Consider the following 26,067-nt stretch of genomic DNA (forward strand, 5'->3'; position numbering starts at 1 on the left):
ACTTTCAATTTTCATGTTCTATTTAGCTTTACAGGCTAGGTGCTTTCATGCAGAGTTGGTTATCGGTTCTTAAACTGCTGAACAGGTTACTGGCACAGACAACAAGCTTCTGTGGTCACCCACAACCAAAGCAAATGTGACCGACTGTCTCATAAGCTAATCAAGTTATCATCTAAAATATTTATTTTACTGCAACTTTCAAAGGATAAAAAAACTGAATCTGTATGTTATGTGCATGTTCAAAGAATACTGTGGGGGTGTAACCATGCATGGTGTGTTCTGGGTGAAACAATGGTACAGCTTTTCCTTTTCTAAAGGGAAGTTAAAGCAATTAAAATGACAGCCAATCTCATTCAAGTATGTTTAAAGTAACTTTGTTTCTCTGGTTGCTTTAGTGTACACTACTGTTAGGAACCTTACAAAATGAAGTGGCACAAGCATGGCAGAAGTCAGTACATATCTTTGAAGTTGACAAAGCAGACCTGCACAATATGCTCATAAGACACAAGACCCAGTAACTGTAATGTTCCAACTTATATGGCAACAACTCGTACAATGCCAACCTGTAGAAGCTGTAAAGTTAAGCTGTTTACAGCAGAGTCTTTTTACTGCACTTTGCCACCACAGTTAAACATTCACAAAATGCATTAGACCTATACAGCAGTTACATCAGTACTTAAAATTTCACAATGGGAGTACTTCTTGCCAAACAGAAACTGAATTCCTTCCTGTAATGCCTGAAGCTTAAAACAAGCGCCAAAAGCACATTTTTTAAACAAAAGTAAACTTTCAGAGCCAACATAACCAAGCTTTTAACAGCAACTCTTAAAACATGATTTCTTTAACCTATAAATTCTTGCAGACACCTTACCTCACCAGTCAAGTCCTAATCAAACGAGTTACAGCTAAACCAGTATTGGCAAACTACTACCAAGGTCAGTCTCTTTAAAGTAGCCCAATAAAAGGGGTGAGGAGGGATGAATTTAGGAAACAAATGTCATTTATACAAATCCAGTCATTTTTTTCTTTGTACTTTTTGTAAAGAGTTTAGTTTATTGCTGACTGATGCCCATCTGCTGGTGTTCTGCCTCTGCCTCCTCCTCTTCTACATCAGCATGGTAGTCTTCAAATGGATCATCATCTGTATCAGGGAGCCCCAGCAACTTTAAAAATGAAAAAGGAAATGCAGTTATAAGCAACTGAGAGGCAAGTTTACCAGTCAATATCCACATGCACCTACTCATTATTAGCACTGCATTTGGAAATGTCACACAGCTCCTTAACACATCATGTCTAAGCAGTATCTGCAAAGCCAGAAATCCAGTGTGGTATCACTGTATTACAGGATTCACAACTGTCCATCTACAGTTTGCTCCTACTCTTACATCCCAGCAGCCCTGAAAGGTGGTACATTTAGAGACTGGGGTGTGACAGGGAAACTTCCACAGTGGAGGATGGTTCTAGGAGTGTTTAGGTCCTCCTGTAATGCCTAGTTTTAGGCATTTTTTTCACCAGAGTTTTATGGAATCATACACAGTTCTGCATCGCCCTGTCACTTGACAAGTACAGGTTTTGGTCCATGTGTATTATGTTTTTTTTTTTTTACCAGTACCAAGGAAGCACTAGTCTATTGTACATTTCCTGTCTAGAAAATATAGCATGAGATTGCCTCTTTATAAATGTACTTATTTGCAGATCAAGACAAAACTAGAAGCCACTTGGCAAAATGAGTATCAATGACAGTAATTAAAAATCTACCTGCTATGGTAATACCACTTTCTAGCCACAATCCTGTAGGGTCTACATAACTGTCCTTCCAAAGTGCAATACTGCATAATATCATCTGAAGTGGGTAATGGTCCATTAAAGTCACCTAATGAAGGGATTTCCAGGACCTACTGAGAATGCCGAATTATATGAAGTTGACAAATAAGAAAGAGAAAATGCAGAAAAGTGTTAACCTGGGGATACCACTTGTGTAAATCTCGACAATTACTCCCAACAGAAAAATTTAAAGTTACCCCTGGAGATAAATGCTGATCTACATAGCAAACATCAAAACTTTCAGGCAGACAACCGACATGCTCTCAACTCTTCAATGAGGGACAGGAATTGTACCTAGGTGAGGTTGCATGTAAAAACCAAGGAAAACCAAATGGCCATTAACAGGCTAACAAACTTGGCTCGTCTACCTCACTTTCAGAAGGATGGCCCAAGTCAAAGGAAAGGCAGTCATGGACAGAATCAGAAGGCCACAGAGAAATTTTCTCAAAAAAATAATCCAGCACTGCTTCATGCAGCTACCACTTAATCAGTTTAGGCAACGGGCTATCTCACAAAAAGTTCTTAAATGGGGAAATGAGCAGCTGAGGAAAATTCCACAAATGGATTAGCTATGACCATTTTGCAAAGGGGACATGAAATGGGTTTCTAAGCAGTTATTCTAGATATTCTGAGAGACAGGGATTCAGAGAGTCTTATTTTTCAATGCAAACCAGTTCACCCAAAGGTAAACCTATTACTCGGACAAGCCACATGGGAATAGTCTCCCCCTGATCTCAGATGAAAGACTTCACAGAATTCAAATCAGCTCTAAGCAGCTTCTTACCAACACAAAAGTTTCAATTATAAATGTTATCACTGACCTTGCAACTTCCTATAAACCATTTTATTGCCCTTTTATTACTGAAATGACGGCTTTCTTTGCTTTATAAATTGCATATCATTAATCTACTGCAAGACTATGTGTGATAACTGTTGAAATTAAAGTTGTGTACACTTACCATAAATGTAGATGTTAGAGTGTATTCACTGTTGCAGTCATCACTTGTGGATTATCTCTGCTGGGTAGCCCTTGGCCACCCTAAATACCAGAATAAAGAATTTCCTTCCTGCGCCGGCTGACTGGTGACCGAGGCTGACGTCAGGTCATCAAGGCTATACAATGAGGCAGCCGACGTTATTACATCGTTTTTTCTTGCCCCCAATGGGCAAGATTCCCTAAGAAAGGGAAAAAGAAAAGGGGAAAGGTGGGAGAGAAACAGGGCTGCAACAGTGAATACACTCGAACGTCTACATTTATGGTAAGTGTACACAACTGTATTATCACTGTTACAGTCACCACTTGTGGGAAGATTCCCGAAGCTGAGAAAAAGGGTGGAGGAAAGGACAAGAGGGGCTTAAAGCAAGCGCCATATTAAGGGGATGCCAGAATGCCCTTCAGTACTGTAGATTCAAAGCCTGCCCTGGTTTGGAGAAGGTAGCCAGCTGGTAGTGCTTGGTGAATATGTGGATGGATGTCCAGGTGGCAGCTTCCAAAATATCCTTGGTTGGAACCCCTCTCAGCAAGGCAGTGAAAGTAGAGGCTGCCCTAGTGGAATGTGATCCGATGGATTTGGGAGGACTCTTTCCATGAAAGGAGTAGCAGAAAGATGCAATGACAGATCCATTAAGAAATTGTCTGTTCGGAAATGGGTTTCCCCCTCTGCTCCAGGAGCAAGAGAGACCAGCTGCTGGTCAGATTTCCTGACTGACTTGGTCCTATTCAGGTAATATCTCAATTGTCTGTGCACAACTAAGGTATGCAAAATTCTTTCCCTTTTATTATGGGGGCTGGGAAAGAAGGTAGGGAGATGGATGGCCAGGTTTGAGGGTAACATCAGAGACCACTTTAGGCACAAAGGAGGGGTTGGTCCTAATAGACCAGCATGAAATATGATAAAGGGTTCAGTGGCCAGAAGGGACTGAAGCCACGGAACTCTTCTGGCTGAGGCGATGGCCAGCAAGAAAGCAGTTTTTCAAGAAAGGTACTTCAGGTCAGCTGATGCAGCTGGCTCAAAAGGAGGCAAAGTCAATTTTGCCAGGACAAAGTTTAGATCCCACGCTGGAGCAGGTGGCCTTCCAGGTGGTCTGATGTGGGCTACACCCCTAAGGAACTGTTAAAGGGTGTTGAGAAAATATGGGCTGATCCGAATGGATATTGGCAGAGATAGCGGAGACATGTTAAAGGGTGTTGAGAAAATATGGGCTGATCCGACTGGATATTGGCAGAGATAGCGGAGACATGTTAAAGGGTGTTGAGAAAATATGGGCTGATCCGACTGGATATTGGCAGAGATAGCGCAGACATGTGTCTTGATGGAGGAGAATGGCAATCTCTTTTCTAGGAACTCTGCCAGGTAGTCCAGAACCAATGCCAGAGTGGCATGGGTGCTGTAGATGCTCTTGTTCTGGCACCAAATAGTAAATCTTTTCCATTTGGCAGAGTAGGATTTTCTGATGCTGAGCCTTCTGGCCTCCTTAACATTTAAAACCTGCCTGCTGAAGGTTGTAGTGTCATCTGCCTTTGGGGTGTCAGCCATATGAACAGCTTGAGTGTGGGGAGATTTGGATACAGTAACTTCCGTTTCTGTTGAGTTAGAAAGTTTGCTGTGAGAGGCAGGTTCATGGGATGCTCTTTGGCCAGACTGAGAAGCAAGGGGGTACACCAGTGCTGTCTGGGCCAGTTTGGAGCAATAAGAATAGCCTTTGGTCCCTCCTCCCTGATCTTGAGAAGTACCCTGGGAATCATGGGCGGGGGGGGGGGATACACAAACGGGTTGCCCCAGTGGAAGAAGAGGGAGTCCACCCTCCATGCTTCCGGATGGAACTCTCTGGAGCAGAAGTTGGTTAGCTGCCTGTTTTCTGAGGTTGCAAAAAAGGTTTATGTCTGGGTTCCCACAGTTTTTGCTGACGTTGAGAAAGGTCCCTCTGTGCAGCTGCCACTTGTGGGGATCCAGGAGGCTTCTGCTTAACTGGTCTGGCCAGGGTGTTCTGCTTCTCTGGGAGGTACTGAGCTATCAGATGCAGTCCCAGATTTTAGGCTGACTGCCAGATTTGCATAGCTAAGCGACACAGGGGGTAAAAGAGTGTGTGCCCCCCTGCTTGCTGATGTACCACATTACTGCTGTGTTGTCTGTCTTGATTAAGAGCACTCCTGGTCTCAGGTGTTCTTTGAAAGCTAGGATTGTCCTGTGCAATGCTAGCATTTCTTTTAGGTTGATATGAAGGCCCCGGACCTTCTGTTCCCAAATGGCCTGAGTGCACATACTTCCTTAGTGTGCACCCCAGGCTGTGTCTGAAGCGTCTGTTGTGATAGTCTGGCCCTGTGGGAGAGTGATGAAGGGTAGACCCCTGTTCAGGGTACAAGCCTTTGTCTACCTTAAGAGTTCCTTCTTTAAGCAAGGAATCAGGGACAGCTGGTGTTCCAGTGACAGTGTTGGCACCCGAGGTTCCCAAGGTACCACTGTAGTTTTTCTCATGTGTAGTCTGGCTAGGGGTACCAACAGGATGCATGAGGCCATGTATCCCAGTGCTTGCAGGAATTTCCTTGCTGTGAGGTGGGTCCTGCGGGCCAGCTGTGTAAAGTAAGAGTGGAGGAAGCTCTGCTTCTCCTGAGGGTGGGAGGCTGTTTATGTCGATGTGTCCAGAAGACCTCCCAGGAAGGTTAACCTTCTTGCAGGGTGAAATGGGGACTTCTGTCGGTTGATAGTGAATCCCAGGGAGTTTAGGAGAGCCTGAACAAAGGTGAAGTCCTGCAGGAGTATTTCCTTGGTGTCTGCCTGGAAGAGGCAGTCGTCCAGGTAGGGGTAAATCTGTATGCCCTTCTGTCTGCAAAAGGCAATACAAGGGCCAGGCACTTGGTAAAGACTCTGGGAGCAGTAGATAAACAAAAGGGCAGAGAAGAGAACTGAAAAAGTGTTGTGACCCTGCTCTGAAGCACAGGAAACTCCTGCAGGACTTCCTTATGGGGATATGGAGGTAGGCATCCTTCAGATCTAGGGTCACTAGCCAAGCATGTGAAATCAGCATTGACAAAAGCTTGTGCAGGGTCAGCATTTTGAATTTTGGTACCAGGAGGGACAGATTCAGAGTGGATAGGTCCAGAACAGGCACCAAGTGCCCTCCTTTCTGGGTACCAGGAACAGTCTGGAATAAAATCCTTTTCCGGCCTGTTCCTTTGGTACAGGTTCCACGACGCCTTCGGCATAAAGCTTTTGGATCTGACAGATTGCTTTGGTCCTCTGATTTGCTGGTACATCCGGGAAGCCTGAATATCTTGGGTTTTCTTTGAAAATGAATCTTTACCCGCTGGTAATAAATTTTAGGACCCATAGGTCTGAGGTCAAGGCCTGCAAATTCTCTTGGAAGAAGGAAAGTCTTCCTCCTAGTCTCTCTGGGGGGATGTGGGGCAGAGGGGAGAGAGTCATTATGAGTCCTTGGCGAAGGAAGTGGCTTACAGCTCCCTTGCCTAGGCACTGCAGTTGGCTTTGGGACTGGTGCCTGGAGGGCCTGTCCCTGCGGTCCTTCCTCTGGACAGGTTTTGTTTGGGAAGGAAAGAACCAATACTTTGTGGGGAAGTTCCGTACTGAACCTGGGGGCTGTACCTGTAAGAAATCCTTCACAGTCTGCAGAGACTTGGCCTTGTCTTCCATTTTCTTAATGACCTCCTCAGCTTTGGGCCCAAACAGCTGGTCTTTATCCAAAGGTGCGTCTAATAACTTTACCTGGTCAGGCAAAGGTTGTTCCCTTAACCAGGCATACACAGCCAGTAAAACTGCAGCCCTGCTAGAAGCTTCCAAGGCATCAAACCCACAATGCAGAGAATGCTTGGCTACCTGGGAGCTAGAAAGTACAAGATCCGCTAGTATCCTGGTTGTACTGCTGTCTGGTAGGGTGGACATTTTCTGTTTTAATAATTCCAGTACATTTTGTTGCTATTTCAGCATATGAAATTGACAATCCCAGAGCTCTAATGGCGAAGGTAGCCGAAGTGTAGACCTTCTTTCCTAGTCTATGTCTCTGCTTTCAATATCAGTTGGAATGGGGATTTTAGAGGAGCTAGCCCTAGCCCCCTTAGGACCCTGAGTAATGACCTCTGGGTCAGCTACAGGGTTTTTAAAAAGATATTTGTGAGAGTCTTGAACCCTATAATACCTGTCTGGGTTCCTGAGGGCAGGGGGTAGTGAGTCTGGGGTGAGTGCAGATTCCAAAACGACATCCTCCACCACATCCAGGATTGGTGGAATTGCCAGAGGTTTATGCTGTGGCAGGTCAAGGAACTCTCTCAGTCTCTGACTGAGGGCAATCCTGTGCCTCCCAGTGAAAATGTTCACTGAGGAAATTTTAAGTTTCCCCGAAAGAGAGGTCTTCCGATGGGGAGACCAGCAGGAATGGGGTAGTCATTAGAATCCTCAAATGCTGCAAAAGGCTGATCTTCAGTATCCAACTCCTCTAATTCAGACCCTTCTGACTCCTGGTCAGAAAGAGCCTCAGGGGAAGTGTCCTTCTTCCTTTTAGCTGGGGTGGCTTGGGTAGGCTGGCTTCCTCTAATCAACAGTGATTAAATCTTATGCCATTCTGAGGTGCTGCTGCGACTGTGTGGCAGGCTGGATGGATGGAAGGAAGTCAGTGTCTGGGACCCTGGAATGGGGGTCTTTTTAGGGGCAGTCTTATTCTTGGGCCTGGAGGATTCCATGACCTTATACAAAGTTAGTTTAACTGATGGAGGGGTCGTTGGTACTGTCTCTACAGAAGCCGGTGCCTACAAAACGGCTCCAGACCCAACCACATGACTGAAGGCCAACATACTGGCAAGAAAAGATGGATCTGGCAGCATAACAGACTCCAAATGGGTCTCTGTAGAGGCCTGCAACCTTTCCTCGACTGGTGTCAGGGGCTGTGAAGGTGCCTCACTGAGTTCATCAACTGTAATGGGTGGAAGGCTAGCAAACTTCGGACCAGAGTCATCAGACGGTCCAATTTTGAGACCTATCCTTTTCCCTTATCTTTCTTTTTTCTAGGCAATTCAACAGCCACCTGACCGACACCATTTTGCAGTGATAAACAGTCTCGCTAAAGTGTCTAGCTACAATTTCAGCTCTTCTGCTAATAGTTCTAGCATTAAACAGCACTGATATCCAGGGATGTTGTGGTCTGGGCCTAGGCAGGTGACGCAGAGGGTATATGAAAGTCTTGGTGTGGGATCTGTTTCCCACAACTGAAACAATTATTGACTTTCTCGGACATCAGATAAAAGCAAGAGAAGGTTCCCCAACGGGGTATTTGGCTTTAGACTTACTCCCTCACTCTGGCAATGGCTGACAGATGTACACGCAAACTGCTTCTGCTTCGGGCTCCACAGCAAGAAAGACTGATGCAATGGCATCAGCTGCTTCATTTTATAGCCTTGATGACTTGATGTCAACCTCAGTCACCAGTCAGCTGACGCAGGAGGGAAATCCTTTACTCTGGTATTTGGGCTGACTGAGGCCAGCCCAGCAGAGATAACCCACAAATGATGACTGCAACAGTGAAGCACTAAGAACATCACATGTTCCAATTTACAGCTGCATGCGTTTCCATTCCTTTGTGGTCCAGAGCATAGCTGAAAAGGGTCTTATCAAGTTAATAAACAGAAATAAACAACTAAATACATTAATCATACTCTGTTACAAAGAGTACAGTTTTACAACTCCCACTCAAATGAGAATATAGGTGGACTTTGAAGAAATACGATTTTATGTGAAAGATGCCCCATCAATTTCACAAAAGTGGATCACTTTCTCCCCATCACCACATAAAGACATCACAGAATTACAAAGGCTGTGCAAACGAAAAGTCTGGTTTAAGAATGCTCTGCAGAAGTATACATGTTCCAAAACCCCAGAGTTCAGAAAAAATAAAAGGTTTCTCAACTCTGACACAAAGCATATGCATTATCAGGACATACATGTAAGTCACTGGATTTGGTGTGTATGTGTGTGTGTGTGGGGGGGGGGGAGGGGGGTTGCAGCTGAAAAAGGTAAAAGTAAAGGTGCACCCTGTACACTCCACAAAAGGATGGAAGTATTTTTCAGGAGGACATCTTATCAAGTACCTGATCCATGAATACCAGATGGCTGGGTCCCATGGCTCAAATCCCCACTCTGCAAGGCACTGTCGTGTCTGCAAGTCCAAATCTGTGGCAATATACTATATCACTATTTGACTGCAAGCATGGATGAGAAGAGAGATATATATATATATATATATATATATATATATATATATATATATATATACCCAACTGCTTCTTTTTCCACTTATACGTGCAATATTAGTGTTAGGATATGTAAGCAACAGCTCTGTATATTTAAAAAAAAAAGGCTTGCTTAGACGTTTTATGTACTAGGCAATCTTCATAGTCACTTGACAACTAGATACTTTGGCCCTTGGACGCGTGTGTTAGGTTTGTTTCATTTTACCAGTACCAAAGAGGGCCAAGGTCTGCAATCCTTCAATGGAGTGGCAACACATGGAGACAAGAGGATGGCAATGATGCTTCCAGTAGCTATGCATGCTGTCAGAGGGCCCTCTGATGTGGTTTTACTCTTGGTAACGTATTTCTACTGTTCTCTCAAATAGTTCTTCAGATTTGTTTTATCAATCTCATCTAGCCCATGAAAGGAACAACTGATAGACTGCTTTCCAAACACCCTCAATTCTAACCCAACCCTTTTGAAACAGAAAAAGGGAATGAAGTAGTAACCTAACAGTTGGAGCTTGAGACAAATAATTTTGTAATTCCACTGCACAGCAGGAAACTGTAGGATAAGAAAATCAAACACTGGAATACTGGAAATAGCAGCCGTTGGCCTCAATTTCCCTGTGCTGTCAGACACTAGGAGGACCCACAGAATGGGCTGGAGAGTAAGGGAAAGGTAAATAGCCCCTAGTGAAGATGAACTGATACTCTATATACTCATATTTGTAATAAAAACATCTTAAAACCGCAGGAACAAAATCTAGGAGATGGGTCCATAACACTCTGGGATCACAAGACAAGACTACTAATTAAAAAAAAAAAATAAAATAAAATAATCTTTCCAAAGCTGCCCCAAAAATACATATTGAGAACGCAATGCTTGAAGATGCAAACATACAGCAAGATGGCTATAGCAGAAATGTCAGCCTACTTAATTATGAATGGTACAGAAAGATAAATAACTTGATAAAATAAATGGTTCCAACTCCCCTCGCAAAAAAAAAAAAAAAAAATCCATAAACAAAGGGCCTTAGATTTCCATCCCTTGGCCCTTCTATGCAAAACTCTATTCAAACAATCATGTTTTCCTGACTCACAAAACAGGTGTGTCCCAAGACTTGTCCGTCATTAATTATTACTCTGGTAACAGACAAGTTTTCATTTTCCACCAGCCATAAAATCCTATTTACAAATTTTCTACACTTTGTACAGCCTCTTCTTATTCCCTATCTCTGTCAGTTTTGTAATTCATATGTTGCACCATTCTGTTACTGTTGCACACTAAAATATCTAGTGACAGTGTTGTTAATACCAGAACACTAAACAATAAAAGGACAGCCAATACTGTAGCACTGGCAAAGTACAGTTTTGTACCTACCATAAATGTAGATGTTCGAGGATCCACATTGCTGCAGTCATAACCTGTGGGTAAGTCCGCTGTCCTCGGTCGGCCCGAATACCAAAGAGTTAGGCTGGCGTCGGTCATGGTCGCCCGGAGCTGACGTCAGTACGTAGTAGTACTTAAGCGCATGACCGACGTCATATCCTCAGTCTTTCTTGCCCCAGATGTCAGAATGCCTTAAAAAGGAAAGGCCAGACCCACAAGAAAAAGAAAATGCCCAACAACCACAAAGGAAAAAATAACAATAATCCCAAAGGCACAACGACAACAATACCACCACAACAACAACAACCCCAACAATAGAGGGGAAGGAGGGAGGGAAAATAGGACTGCAGCAATGTGGATCCTCGAACATCTACATTTATGGTAGGTACAAAACTGTACTATGTTCTTCGTCTCACATTGCTGCAGTCATAACCTGTGGGTAGAATCCCAAAGCAAAGGAAAAGGGGAGGCTGGCAAACTAAAAAGCAATAGGGGCTGCTAACATGCCCTGTAAGACTGCAGTGGCAAACCCAGCCCTGGACTTGGAATAAAGAGGGAGATGGTAATGCTTGGTAAAAGTGTGAACTGAACTCCAAGTAGCTGCTTCCAAAATATCTTTAGTAGCTACACCCCTCAAAACAGCAGTAGATGTAGCAGTAGCCCTAGTGGAATGAGGCCTGATCCCAGCAGGAACATTCTTCCCATGATGAGAATAACAAAAAGCAATACAGTTACCAATCCACTTTGAAATAGTCTGCTTTGAAACAGCTTTCCCTTGAGAACTCAAAGTAACAAATAACTGTTGAGTCTGTCTGAACTCCTTAGTTCTGCTCAAATAGTAACGTAACTGTCTGTGGATATCCAACGAATGCAAGACTTTTTCCCCTTTATTTTGGGGATCAGCATAAAAAGTATGCAAATGGATAGACTGGTTCAAGGCCACATTAGAAATCACTTTTGGCATAAAAGTAGGGTTAGTACGCAAAGAAACTCTATCCTTATGGAATATCAGAAAAGGTTCAACTGCCATGAGAGCCTGCAATTCAGATACCCTCCTAGCAGAAGTGATGGCCAACAAAAAAGCAGTCTTCCAAGACAAAAACTTCAATTCAGACGTAGCTGCAGGTTCAAAAGGAGGCAAAGTAAGCTTCTCCAACACAAAATTGAGATCCCAGGAAGGAGTAGGAGCTCTACGTGGGGGTCTTATATTTTTTGCCCCTCTAAGAAATTGCTTAAACAAAGGGTGAGAAAATAAAGGAGGGTCACAATCATAGTGAGCAGAAATGGCTGCAGCATGAACCTTCACAGAGGAAAATGACAAACCCTTGTCCAGTAATTCAGTAAGGTACTGTAGTGTAAAACTCAAATTAGGCACCGAGACATCAAAGCCCTTTGTTGTGCTCCAAAGAAAAAATCTCCTCCATTTATCAGCATAAACTTTTCTAGTGCTAGGCTGCCTAGCTTCCAAAAGGACATCTAAAACTTGTTGAGGAAGCTGAGCTCCCACAGGCTCTAAAACAGAATACGCCAGGCCGTTAGATGTAGGGACTGCACCCTGACATAGCAAATGACTGCTTGACTGGGACAACAAGTGAGGAAGCTGTGGCAAAGGCCAAGGAGGCTCCTGAATTAAACTCCTCAGCAGAGGATACCAGTGCTGACGTGGCCAATCTGGTGCTATTAGAATGTCCCGCCTGACTTTCAAGAGTACCTTGGGAAGGAGAGGCAGAGGAGGAAAAGCATAGACGTGAAGGTTGTTCCAACTGAAAGATAGAGCATCCACTTTCCAAGCTTTTGGGTGAAACATCTTTGTGCAAAATTTTGGTAGTTGGAAATTTAGAGGAGAAGCGAACAGATCTATGTCTGGAGTTCCCCAAGCCACTGTCAACTGCTGGAATACCTGAGGATCCAATTTCCACTTGTGGGGGTCCACAATATGTCTGCTCAATACATCTGCTAGGGAGTTCTGTGCTCCTGGCAGAAAACGAGCTTGAAGAGTGATGTGCAAACTCAGAGCAGTCTCCCACAAAATCATTGCTTGTCTGCAAAGAGGGCAAGAATGGGTTCCCCCCTGCTTGTTGATGTACCACATGACTGTAGTGTTGTCTGTTTGAATCAACACCTGTCCTGGTTGAAGTAGGCCCTTGAAAGCCATCAGGGCAAACTGGACTGCTAACATCTCCTTCATGTTGATATGCAAATGCTGTAGTCTGGGAGGCCACGTGTCTTGAATCCATTTCCCATTGAAGTGTGCTCCCCAAGCCAGTTCTGAGGCATCCGTCGTTATGATCTGACTCGCCTCTGGGCGGGTCACAGAGTCCCTTGTTTAGGTGACATTCCTGTGCCCACCACAAGAATTCCTTCTGGATGCAAGGTATTATCTGAATGACAGTGTCCAAATCGTGGCAGTGTTGAGTCCATACACTTTTGAGATACCATTGAAGCTTCCTCATATGCAGTTTGGCATTGGGAAGTACTAGAATGCAAGATGCCATGAACCCAAAGGCTTGTAGGACTGTCCTTGCAGTCAGCCTGGACAGTACTGATAATTGCTGGAAGTATAGGTGAAGAGTTCTTTGTTTGTCCGGGGTCAGAAAAGCCATCTGAGAGGCTGTATTCAGTCTCACACCCAGAAAGCACATGTCCTGAGAGGGTACTAAACTGGACTTTATTTCGTTCACAGAATACCCTAGGCACCTTAAAACTGCCATTACATACTGTAGATGGTGAAGTAACTTGTCTGTCTTGAGCAAGAATCAGGCAATCGTCCAGATAAGGATAAATTTGAATTCCCCTCAGTCTGAAGAACGCTATTACAGGAGCCAGAACCTTTGTGAACACCCTGGGCGCAGTAGATAAACCAAAGGGCAATGCAGAGAACTGATAATGAGAAGTACCAGCCAGGAATCGTAGAAATCTCCTGCAGCTGGGCCTGATAGGAATGTGAAGATAGGCCTCTTTGAGATCCAGAGTTACCATCCAGTGATCTTTGCCTAGCATAGGCAGAAGTTGCTGTAAAGTTAACAACTTGAACTTTGGAATGTCTAGGTATGTATTGAGAATGGACAAATCCAGAATTGGCCTCCAAGTGTTTCCTTTCTTTGGCACTAGGAATAGACGAGAATAAAACCCTAGGCCTACTTCTGACGGAGGTACCACCTGGATTGCTCCCATCTGTAAAAGCAAAGAAATTTGTTCCTGAGCCTCCAGCCTTTGCTGAGGAGGTACATCTGGCATGCCTTTGAAAGGAGGAAAAGTGTGGAAATAAAACTTGCAGCCTAGATTTATTATGTCCAACACCCATTTGTCCTGGGTGACCAAATGCCAATTTTGTTTGAAAAGTGCCAACTTTCCTCCTAGAGGAGCTGCCAGAAAAGAAGGGTCTGGCAGCTGAAAATACAGGTCATTGGGTCTGTTTACGAAAAGGCTGACCCCTGCCCTCACCAGAAGATTGTGCAGGAGAACTCCAAGTCCTAAGTCTGAAGGATCCCTGAGCTTGAGCCCTACCCCTACCACGTCTAGACCTGCCCCTAGACTGAAAATCCGAAGAAGGGTAGGGACCATCCTCTTGCAGGCCAATTCCTGCTAAACTTAGGGGGCTGCACTTGCAAAAAATCCTTAACCGTCTGCATAGACTTAGCTTTATCTTCCATCTTTTTCAAAACTGACTCCACAGGGGAACCAAAAAGAACTTCAGATTGAAGAGGAGCATCCAAAATTCGAGCTTTCACATGCTCTGACAAATTTTGATCCTTAAGCCAGGCATGTCTACGAATAACTGAACCAGTAGCAGCCACCCTGGATGAAGCCTGAAGAGCATCGAAGCCACACTGCAAGGAATGTTTACCAACTTGATCTGAAGCATGAACCAAGTCCTGCAATTCCTTACACACTATACCCTCAGATAAAGCATCTACCTTAGATTTCAATTGACCTAACAGAAAGTTCTGATACTTCAGCATATGAAATTGGCAATTTAAAGCCCTCATAGCTAACGTAGAAGAGGTGTACACTTTTCCCCCACCTATCCAAAGCTCTAGAATCTTTATCTAAAAGAACTGGATTCTTAACCACAGAAGCCCTGACACCCTTCGGCCCTTGAATAATAGTTTCCGGGTCAGCCCTAGGACTCTTATACAGATATTTATGTGCCTCTGGAACTCTGTAATACCTGTCTGGCTTGACAGGGGCAGGGGGTAAAGAATCAGGATTAAGTGAAGCTTCAGAAAAAACATCTTGAACAACATCTAAAACAGGGGGAATAGCCAAAGGCCTATGTTGAGGCAAAAACAAAAATTCCCTCAGCCTCTTACGAGAATCAGAAAAATCCTGACCTTCCCACTTGAAATGCTCCCTCATGGAATGCAAGGTTTCAGAAAAGGAAAAATCCTCTGGAGGTGAAGCAGAAGGACAGGAATCCTCTGCATCCGAATCTGAATAGGGAGGAAAATCCTGAATATCCTCAGCTGAGGACTCAGAGTAATCTGAAGAATGCTCCATTCCCTCTAAATCTGTCTCCACCCTAGGCCTCTTCTCAGGAGGGGGCATAGAACCCCTAATCAAAGTAATCAAATCCTCTGCCATTTTCAACATATGTTTTTTAGGAACAGAACCCGAAGAACTAGGGCTATGGCCCGTACCAGAAAGACCAGGTTTAGCCTTAGCAGGGCCTTTAGTCACTGAGGTAGAAGGCCTAATAACCTTTTGTAAGGATGGAACTACAGATACTTGAGAAGCACCCTCGGCCTGGCCTAACTCCTGAGAGGCCAACTCCTGCAAAAGTAAAGGTTCCCCCTGGGATTCAGCCGAGACCTCGGCTGGATCCACAGATTCAACCGTGGTTTCCATAGAACCGGCGTCCGCAACAGACGACTCATCCGGTTTAGACCTTAAAGATTTATCTTTTCGCTTTTTTGTGGTAGCGGGCGTCGGAGGATCCGACGGCATGCTGTAGTTACACCGCTTACCGAAAACAAGCCTAGCACAGTCTAATCTACGTTTAATGGTGCGTTTATTAAATCTAGCGCAAAAGCGACACCCGACTACGTCGTGCTCAGGCCCCAAGCAAGGAATACAGAGAGAATGGTAGTCCCTATGAGGTATCTTGTTTCCCACAAGAAATACAATTAACTTTTTCTGACATCCGGATTAACTGAAGCAAGAAAAGACAAAAATTTTCCCCAACGGGGTACTTAGCCCAACTTGGTCTTCGGTCTGAAACTCGAAATTGAAAATTTCAGAACGCCGAACGGCACTTGCAAACGCTGCTTCTGCTTCGGACCACGCGGCAAGAAAGACTGAGGATATGACGTCGGTCATGCGCTTAACTACTACTACATACTGACGTCAGCTCCGGGCGACTATGACCGACGCCAGCCTAACTCTTTGGTATTCGGGCCGACCGAGGACAGCGGACTACCCACAGGTTATGACTGCAGCAATGTGAGACGAAGAACATCATGTACGCCAGCATCACACAGGCAAGAGAATGGCCACTTTTGTTCTATGACAATGTCCAGTCAATTCCACATCCACTAAAAATTTAAAACATGGTACACTGAGTCTAAGCTTCTGCACACTTAATACTTGATTGCCACGTGACTTCATTTACATAATGTGCAAAAAGCATAAATTTGAGCCTATAAAAGCAGTTAGCAATAAGTTATGTAGCCTTCAGACATGCCTCTTCATTACAAGTCAAATGTTATATAGCCATCACAAAAAAAGTAGTTTTGTACCTACCATAAATGTAGATGTTCGAGTTCTAATACAGCTGCAGTCATAACAGATGAGTTCTTCTGCCGTCAGGCGGGTCCTTGGTCGGCCGAATTCCAAAGTCTAGGTCCGGCGTCAGTTGTCGTCGCTTCTTCCCTGACGTCAGTGCGACAGGGGTATAAAGGAACCAGCCGACGCCATTTTCTTCAGTTTTTCTTGCCCCAGATGTCAAGTGCCCCCAGAAGGAAGGCAATATATAAATTTGTGTAATAATGCAGTGCAATATAATCAAAATACAGTAGTTGCAAGCAAATACATCATAAATGAATACCCCAAACAGGTTGTATGAGGATGTGTTAGCCTATAGGCCTGTGCCAAGAGGGAAGGGGAGGAAACCTGGACTGCAGCTGTATTAGCACTCGAACATCTACATTTATGGTAGGTACAAAACTGTACTATGTTCATCGTGCATACAGCTGCAGTCATAACAGATGGGTAGAATCCCAAAGCTAAGAAAGGGGTGGTAGGCACTAGGTGGAACTAGGAGGAGCCAAAATGCCCTGCAAGACTGCAGTGGCAAAGCCTGCTCTAGATTTGGAGTATAATGGTAGGTTGTAGTGCTTGGAGAAGGTATGCACAGAACTCCAAGTGGCTGCTTCCAAAATATCCTTGGTAGGAACTCCTCTGAGAAAGGCTGCAGAGGTGGCTGTGGCCCTGGTGGAATGAGTTCTAATGCCTGTAGGTACAGTTTTGCCATGAAAGGAATAGCAAAAGCGTATGCAGTGGGCTATCCATTTTGAGATTGTCTGTTTGGAAATTGGCTTTCCTTGAGCTCCTACCGCATAGGCCACAAAGAGCTGTTCTGATTTTCTAAAAGGCTTTGTTCTGTCCAAATAATAACGCAGTTGTCTGTGGATGTCCAAGGAATGTAGTAATCTCTCCCCTTTGTTTTGAGGATTAGGATAAAAGGTAGGTAAATGTATGGCCTGATTTAAAGCTACCCTGGATACCACTTTAGGCATAAAGGACGGGTTGGTTCGTAAGGAAACTCTGTCCTGATGGAAGATGATAAAAGGCTGGACAGCCATGAGAGCCTGTAGTTCTGAAACTCTACGAGCTGAGGTGATAGCCAGAAGGAAAGCTGTTTTCCAGGACAAATATTGCAGATCTGATGAGGGAGCTGGCTCAAAGGGAGGTAAGGTCAGTTTTTCCAGAATGAAATTAAGATCCCAAGCAGGTATTGGTTGTTTCCTTGGAGGTCTTAGATTCTTAGCCGCTCTGAGGAACTGTCTTAAGAGAGGGTGAGAGAATAAAGGTGGATCAGTGTTGTATTCTGCAGAAATGGCTGAGGCATGGATTTTGATGGAGGAGAAAGAAAGTCCACTGCTTAGCAGTTCAGCCAAATATGGTAGTATTTGAGGTAAATTCAGTTTTCCAGGATCCTGGCCCTTTTTCTCATTCCAGACACAAAAACGTTTCCATTTTGCGGAGTAAGCTTTTCTAGTTGATGGCCTTCTGGCCTCCAAAATGACATCCTGCACCTCCTTGGAGAGTAGGGCCTGTTGTGATGCTAAGGAATCTTCCATGCGGCTAGATTGAGTGTTTTTAGCTGGCTGTGAAGAGTTTTGAAGCTGTGCTGAGTCAGAAGAAGAGGCATTAGAGGCAGGGTCCATAGTGGGGAATGCGTCAGGCTCCTCAGGAGTGGGTACCAGTGTTGCCTTGGCCAGTCCGGAGCAATGAGAATCATCTTTGGTCCGTCTGCTCTGGTCTTCAATAGAACTTTGGGCAGCAGAGGAAGAGGTGGGAAGGCATAAACTGTCTGATGTCCAACTGAAAGAGAGAGCGTCCACTCTCCAGGCCTCTGAATGGAAGATCCTTGAGCAGAATTTTGTCAATTGATGATTTTTGTGGGAGGCAAAGAGATCTATGTCTGGCCTTCCCCATTCTTGGATTATCTCTGTAAAAACTTTTGGATGCAATTTCCATTCGTGTGGATCTGTCATATTCCTGCTTAGGTTGTCTGCCAGCGTGTTTTCCTTGCCTGGCAAGTACTGTGCTTGTAGTTCCATTTGTAAGTCCATGGCCATGTTCCAAAGTGGGGTTACTATTGAAAATGCGAACGGCACTTGGGCGACAGTCGGATAGTCGAACGTATAAGGTCGTAAACACGGATGTCGAAGACATAATAATCAATCTAGGAACGGTTTTAACAAGGGTCGAGGTAGGGAAGATGTTTGTAGTACGGAATAATACTGAACACCTACCTCGACCCATGTTAAAACCATTCCTAGATTGATTATTTTGTCTTCGACATCCTTGTTTATGACCTTATACATTCGACTATCCGACTGTCGCCCAAGTGCCGTTCGCATTTTCAATAGTAAACCTCCAAAGTGACATGGCCAGTCTGCATAGGGGGTAAGAATGTGTTCCTCCCTGTTTGTTTATGTACCACATAACTGTGGTGTTGCCCGTTCTTATCAATAGTTGACCTGGTTGTAGAAGGTCCTTGAAAGCTATAATAGCATTTATTACTGCTAGCATTTCTTTTTGATTGATGTGCAGGTGCTTTTCTTTTTGGGACCATTTGCCCTGAATGCACCGATCTGTCATGTGCGCCCCCCCAGGCGTAGTCCGAGGCGTCTGTTGTGATGACTTGATTTGCTTGAGGCTTGCTGAATGGAAGACCTGTGTTTGTTTGGCACGCTTGAGCCCACCACAGAAATTCCTTTTGCAGACATGGAATTAGTGGTATTATTGTTTCCAAACTGTGGCTGCGTTGAGACCATATGTTTTTCAGGTACCATTGTAGTTTCCTCATATGCAGCCTTGCACATGGGATTAGTAAGATGCAAGATGCCATGAATCCCAGAGCCTGCAGGATTTTCCTTGCAGTCAGCCTGGTGTAATTTGCTAGTGTTCTGAAGTATTGAATTAGTTGCCCCTGCTTCTCTGGCATAAGGTAGGCCATCTGGGTGTTTGTGTCTAAATTGGCACCCAGGAAAATTATCTTCCGAGAGGGTATCAGCCTTGATTTCTTTTTGTTGACTGTGTATCCCAGAGAGTTCAATAACATCATTACATAAGCCAGATGTTTCAGAAGAATGTGCTTGCTGTCCGCTTGGATCAGGCAGTCGTCCAGATAGGGGTATATTTGTATCCCTTGAAGTCTGCACTATGCAATTACTGATGCCAGGCATTTCGTGAATACTCTGGGCGCAGTAGATAAGCCAAAAGGCAATGCAGAGAATTGATAATGGGTTGAACCTGCAAGAAATCTGAGGTACCTTCTGCAATTTTGTCTGATTGGGACATGCAGGTATGCCTCCTTGAGGTCCAATGTTACCAGCCAAGACTCCTTGCCCAGCATGGGAAAAAGTTGCTGTAGAGTGAGCATCTTGAATTTTGGTACGAGTAGAAATGTGTTTAGGATGGATAGGTCCAAAATAGGTCTCCAATCTTTTCCCTTTCTTGGCACCAGAAATAGCCTGGAATAAAAACCTTGACCTTGTTCGGGCATAGGTACCTCTTGAATAGCTTTCATGTTTATGAGCTCTGTAATTTGCCTTTGTGCCTCTGCCCTTTGATTGTGTGGCAGGTTTGGCATGCCTCTCATTTTGGAAGGGTGTGAAAATGGAATTTGTAGCCTCTGTTTATAATGTCCAGGATCCATTTGTCCTTTGTGACAATATGCCAATTTTTTTGAAAATAATGCCAGCTTTCCTCCTAAGGGGCTGCCATTTGAGACCTGGTTGGCATGCAAAGGGAAAGTCATTGGGTTTGCTTTCTGAAAGATTGCGAGTTGTCCTCACCACCTCTTTGTGTAGGAGCTTGCCATTGTCTGCCTCTAAGCGATCCTTGGGATTGTCCTCTGCCCCTCGGGCGCCTGTGTCTGCCTCTTTGGGGTCTGTCTGTGGCAGGAAAGGACCAGTTTTGGAAGGCCAATTTCTACTAAAGCGTGGGGTTGAACCTGTAGAAATTCTTTCACAGTTTGCATTGATTTAGCCTTTTCCTCCATTTTCCTTAATACCTCCTCAGCATTAGCTCCAAATAGTACATCCTTTTGAAGAGGGGCGTCTAGTAATTTAGCTTTGACATGATCAGGCAAGGCTTGTTCCTTGAGCCAGGCATGCCTACGTATAACTGATCCTGTAACAGCAGCTCTACATGAGGCCTCTAGAGCATCAAAACCACATTGTAAGGTATGCTTATCCACTTGTTCTGCACTATGCATCAAATCCTGCAACTCCTTCAAGTCTGGTTGTTCAGGTTGTGACATTTTACTTTTCAATTGAGATAACAAAAACTGTTGGTATTTTAGCATATGAAACGGACAGTTTAAGGACCTCATGGATAAGGTAGCCTAGGTATATACCTTTTTCCCCCACCTTTCTAAGGATCTGGAATCTCTCTCGGAAGGCAACAGATTTTTAGCAATGGAGGCCTTAACTCCCTTGGGGCCCTGTGAGATGGTTTCTGGGTCAGCAGCATGGCTTTTGTATAAAAATTGGTGTGAGTCAGGAACCCTGTAGTACCTGTCAGGCTTAACTGGAGCTGGAGGTAGAGAGTCCGGGTTAAGGCAGGCCTCCGAGTAAACATCATCTAGGATGTCCAAGACAGGAGGTACAGCCAGAGGCCTGTGCTGAGGTAGCAATAGAAATTCCCTGAGCCTTTTCTTGGAATCTGAATAATCTTGGCCTTCCCAGTGGAAGTGTTACCTTAAGGAATGCAAAGTTTCCCCAAATGAGTAATCCTCAGGGGGGGGATACAGAAGGGATGGACTCCTCCGCATCAGAGTCTTCAAAAGGGGAGTAAGAATGTTCCTGATCATCAGAGTGCTCTGAAATAATGGAGCCCTGATCAGAGGAGGGGGAATCTTCCTCCACTCTGGGCCTTTTGTCCGGTGGGGGCTAAGAACCTCTGATAAGAGTAATTAAATCCTCAGCCATTTTAAGCATCTGTTTCTTAGGCATGGGGCCTGGAGATGGGCCCTGTGTAGCTGGTCTCTTAGAGTGCATGGTTGCTTTAGACTTTGTGAAAGCCTTGATGGAGAAAGAAGAGGAAGGTCTGAAGACACCTTGAGTGGAGGTGGACCTGTCCACATTCTGAGTTTCAATGCCAAGAGTGGCTTCGGTATCTGTAGTTGGGGTGTGGGCCGAGGAGCCTGCGACCTCGGGCACAGGAGACACAGTCAAAGAAGTGTCGTCAGTAGTCAGGGGCTGCGTAGGCGCCTCGCTGAGAACCGGACCACATGTAGTCGGCTTTGGCGTGGTATCGGTAGAGGCCGCGGACCTCGTGTGTCGGTCCTTGTCTTTGCGTTTTTTTAGACAAAACCGGAGTCGGAGTATCCAACGACATAGTATAGTTAAAAGCTTTCCCAAAATAATGCTGGGCGAACTCCGCCCGATGCTTAATAGTGCGTTTGTTGAATGTAGCACAAAAGCGACAGACCGAGACGTCGTGGTCTGGGCCTAAACAAGGTATACAGAGGGAATGGAAATCCTTATGCGGTATTTGCTTCCCACAAGAAATACAATTATTAACTTTGTCTGACATCGGTCTGAGGCAAGAAAAGTTTCCCCAACGGGGTACTTAGCTTTTAAGACGACTTCGGTTTCCAAATTTTCATAATCTCAGGAGCTGGCCGACCGGCACTTGCGTACTGCTTCGGGCACCGCGCGGCAAGAAAGACTGAAGAAAATGGCGTCGGCTGGTTCCTTTATACCTCCTGTCACACTGACGTCACGGAAGAAGCGACGACAACCGACATCGGACCTAGACTTTGGAATTCGGCCGACCGAGGACCCGCCTGATGGCAGGAGAACCCATCTGTTATGACTGCAGCTGTATGCACGATGAACATCTTTAGTTATGACATTAGACAGAAACTCAACCACAAGATTGGAAGATATTCGGGTACCATGCAGGTAGAGTTGCATGCCAAAGTGTGCATTCTTTCAACCTGCCAGCTTCCAGTCTCAAAATATAGAAACAAACTTGTTTTTATAAAGCCGAATGCTCTAAAAAGTTACTCACATCTGCCTTTTCATATATACCATCTGACTCCCCTAAAAGATACCGGAGGCAATGCTCCGAACAGCATACTTCCAATAAGAAATGTGAGTTGGTGACTCTAGGGCACCATAACAAACTTGTTTTTTGCATCTTTCTCAGAATGTAACCTCCAATGCAAGATCTGGTAAAGTCTCCAAAAAGGAAAGTATCCTTAACTGAGACTATTCTCCTCACCTAGCTGATCACCTCCCAGTCTATGCTGGTCTCAATCCATGTTCTAAAAAACATTTAAAGTATGATCCTCTTACAACTGTACCCTAAAACAGAGACACCTTTATTCCTAAAGTCTTACATTTCAACAATACTTTTCCTATCTGTGCTAAACATCATTACCCCTTCTCTCTTATTGGATAACTACAGAAAAAACGCTATTGACACAACAAGACCATATCTGAAAGTGGCACCTAGAGTAGAGCAGATGAAAATTTTAATCTCATCAAACAAAGTAAAATTCATCATACACTATAAGGAAAATTCTATCACAGCACAAAAAATCTCTCAAAACTAAAATCACATACAGATCAAGAAAAATCTCTCTCAAACAAACCACCCAGTTCAAGAGTAGTTTCACTCATATTAATGGCACAGACAACACATGTCCAAAATTGTAGTCACAAATTAAAACTTTCACATTCTTCACAGACACTGCTTCTATCACTCCTACGGTCAAAAAATGAGACAGAACCATGACATAAGCAAGAGAATTTTTTTTCAACGCATGGCAGTTTTTACTTATCAGGTTTGAAATATTTTCTTAAGAAAAAAAAAATCACCCTTATCTATAGGGATCACCTGAATACCTTTCGCTATTTTCATGAAGCACTCCATTTAGTATTTAAAACATGGTTTCTGCCCTGGCCACAATGTGGAAAAAGCACTTTTTACTACAAAGAAAAGCCACAAAAGTTATATAAAAAAGAAGTGATTCTAGCTATCCGCTTTCAAAAAGTACAGTTGTGTACACTTATCATAAAAGTAGATGTTAAGAGTGTATTCACTGTTGCAGTTATCACATTTGGGTTATCCTGCCAGGGGTAGCCATCAGTCGGCTAGAATACCAGAGGCTTAGTATTTCTGCGTCGGTTGCCGTCGCTCCAGGACTGACGTCAGGTGGTCAGTGGTATAAAATCAGGCAGCCGACGCCATTATATCAGTTTTTCTTGCCCCAACCGTCAGGAGCCCCCAAATAGAGAGCTAGAGGTTATGGTGGAAGAACACCACCAGTAAAAAGTAAATACCAAAAATTCCCTGTAAGGAGAGAGAGAGAGAAAGGGGGATGGAGGGGGTGACCTGGACTGCAACAGTGAATACACCAACATCTACATTTATGGTAAGTGTACACAACTGTACTATGTTCTTTGTGTTTCACTGTTGCAGTCATCACATTTGGGTTGATTCCCAAAACTGAAGAAAAGGGTGAAGGCAGTCAAGAAGACTGGGGGCTGGCTAGGATGCCCTGCAAGACAGTGGTGGCAAAGCCTGCCCTGGATTTGGAGAAGATAGGCAGGTGGTAATGCTTGGTGAAGGTATGAACAGATGCCCATGTTGCATCCTCCAGAATGTCCCTGGTGGGAACCCCTCTGAGAAAAGCTGCAGAGGTGGAGGTTGCCCTTGTGGAATGTGTCCTGTCCCCCTTTGGGGGTGGCTTCCCCATGCTGTTTGTAGCAGAAATGGATGCAGCGTGCTACCCATTTGGAAATTGTTAGGATATGGCCTTGCTCTCTTGCCCCTGCTGCGAAGTTGACTAGCAATTGATCAGTTTTTCTATAAGATTTAGTCCTGACCAGATAGAATCTGAGCTGTCTGTGCAAATCTAGAGTGTGAAGAATCCTTTCCCCCTTATTTTGTGAGTTAGGGAAAAAGGTGGGCAAATGAATGGATTGGTTGAGAGCCACACTGGGCACCACTTTAGGCATGAAGGATGAGTGCCTGTAGCTCTGACACTCTTCTAGCTGAAGTGATGGCCAGAAGCAAGGCTGTCTTCCAAGAGAGGAATTTTAACTCTGATGAAGCTGCAGGTTCAAAAGGGGGCAGGGTGACCTTTTCCAACACAAAGTTAAGGTCCCAAGCTGCGGTAGGAGCTCTTCTGGGTGGCCTTAAGTTGTTATCCCCTCTTAGGAACGGTTTGATGAGAGGGTGTGAGAAGAGAGGTGGGTCTGTGCTATAATGAGCAGAGATGGCAGAGGCATGAATTTTAATAGAAGATAAGGACAGAACCCTATGTAGTAGGTCTGCTAGGTAACCCAGGATGAGAGGTAGGGAGGGCTGTGCCGTTCCGGCTCCCTTAGCCTGGATCCAGGTGCGAAACCTTTTCCACTTGTCAGCATAGGATTTTCTAGTGCTGGGGCGTCTGGCCTCAAGTATAACATCTAGGACTTGTTTGCTTAGGCAGGCAGCTTGAGGAGAGGCCAGGGAATACGCCAGGCTGCCAGATTGAGGGTCTGCAATTGGGGATGCAGGAGTTCTCCATTCCTCTAGAGTCAGGAGTGTTGGGATCTGAGGTAGGTGGCAGGGGTGAAAGGCTGCACAGCAGTGGGTATCAGTGTTGGTGTGGCCAGTCTGAGGCAATCAGGATTGCCCTCGGTTTTTCCTCCCTTACTTTGGGAAGTACCCTTGAAATGAGTGGTAGAGGGTGAAATGCATAGACAGAGAGGTTTACTCACTGGAAGGCTAGAGCATTCACTTTCTGGGTCTTGCTGTGAGGTTCCCTGGTACAGAATTTGCTGAGCTGATGATTGGAGTGGGAAGCAAAGAAGTCCACCTTCAGGGTGCCCAATTTCTGAGTTACAAGGGTGAAGGTTCTGTGGTCTAGCTGCCACTCGTGTGGGTCTAGCAAGTTTCTACTTAAGTTGTCTGCCAGAGAGTTTAGGGAGCATGGCAGGAATTGTGCTAGCAGGTGTAGTTGCATGGCTGAAGCCATGTGCTAAAAGGTCATGACGAGCCTGCAGAGAGTACAAGAGCGAGTCCCTCCCTGCTTGGTAATATACCACATCACTGTGGTGTTGTTGATCAGTAGATGCCCCGGGTAGAGTAAGGGTCTGAAAGCTGTCAGGGCGTGCTGAACAGCTAGCATCTCTTTTTGGTTGATGTGCAGATGTATTTGATTTGGGCTCCAATGGCCCTGAATGCACTTGTCGTCCAGGTGTGTAGCCCAGGCATAGTCTGATGCGTCTGTGGTGAGGGTCTGGGCAGCGTGGGGTTGTGAAAAGGGAAGTCGCTTGTTGAGGTTGCATGCTGCTGCCCATCAAAGAAAATCTTTCCTTAGACAAGGTGTCACTGGTATTATAGTTTCCAGGTCTTGAGAGTGTTGACACCAAAGGCTTTTTAGGTACCACTGTAGTTTCCTCATATGCAGTCTGGCATATGGAATGAGTAGAATGCAGGAGGCCATAAACCCTATAGCTTGCAGGATTTTCCTTGCGGATAACTGGGTTCTGGTGGCTACTTGAGTGAAGTAGTCTGTCAGGTAGGCTTGTTTTTCTGGAGTAAGGAATGCCATCTGGGATGCTTTGTCCAGGCTTGCTCCCAGGAATACAATTTTTTGTGTGGGGACTAGTTTTGATTTCAGTAGGTCCTTTACAAAGGTCAGGTGCTGTGACAGCTTTTCCCAACTGTCCGCCTGAATCAGGCAGTCTTCTAAATAGGGGTAAATTTGAATATTTCTTTGTCTGCAAAAGGCAATGGCTGGAGCCAGGCATTTTGTGAAAACTCTGGGAGCAGTGGATAAGCCAAAGGGAAGCACAGAGAACTTAAAGTGCATAGATCCTGCCCTGAAATGTAGACATTTCTTGCAAGATTCCCTGACTGGAATGTGTAGGTAGGCCTC

General features: G+C 44.8%; 1 protein-coding gene across 1 annotated transcript in view; it reads right to left on the reverse strand.

The window, feature by feature from the left end:
* Positions 1-358: 358 nt before the first annotated feature.
* The window catches only part of MTURN (maturin, neural progenitor differentiation regulator homolog), a 461,109-nt gene continuing 435,400 nt past the window's right edge, over positions 359-26,067 (reverse strand). The window contains exon 3 of the mRNA XM_044064931.1: positions 359-1,163. Within this exon, the coding sequence (XP_043920866.1) occupies positions 1,053-1,163 (111 nt within the window). The 3' untranslated portion in view covers positions 359-1,052. The remainder of the gene's footprint in view (positions 1,164-26,067) is intronic.

Source organism: Protopterus annectens, chromosome 3.part0 (assembly GCF_019279795.1).
Source record: "Protopterus annectens isolate FY-2018-M chromosome 3.part0, PAN1.0, whole genome shotgun sequence".
In the NCBI taxonomy this organism is placed as follows: domain Eukaryota; kingdom Metazoa; phylum Chordata; order Ceratodontiformes; family Protopteridae; genus Protopterus; species Protopterus annectens.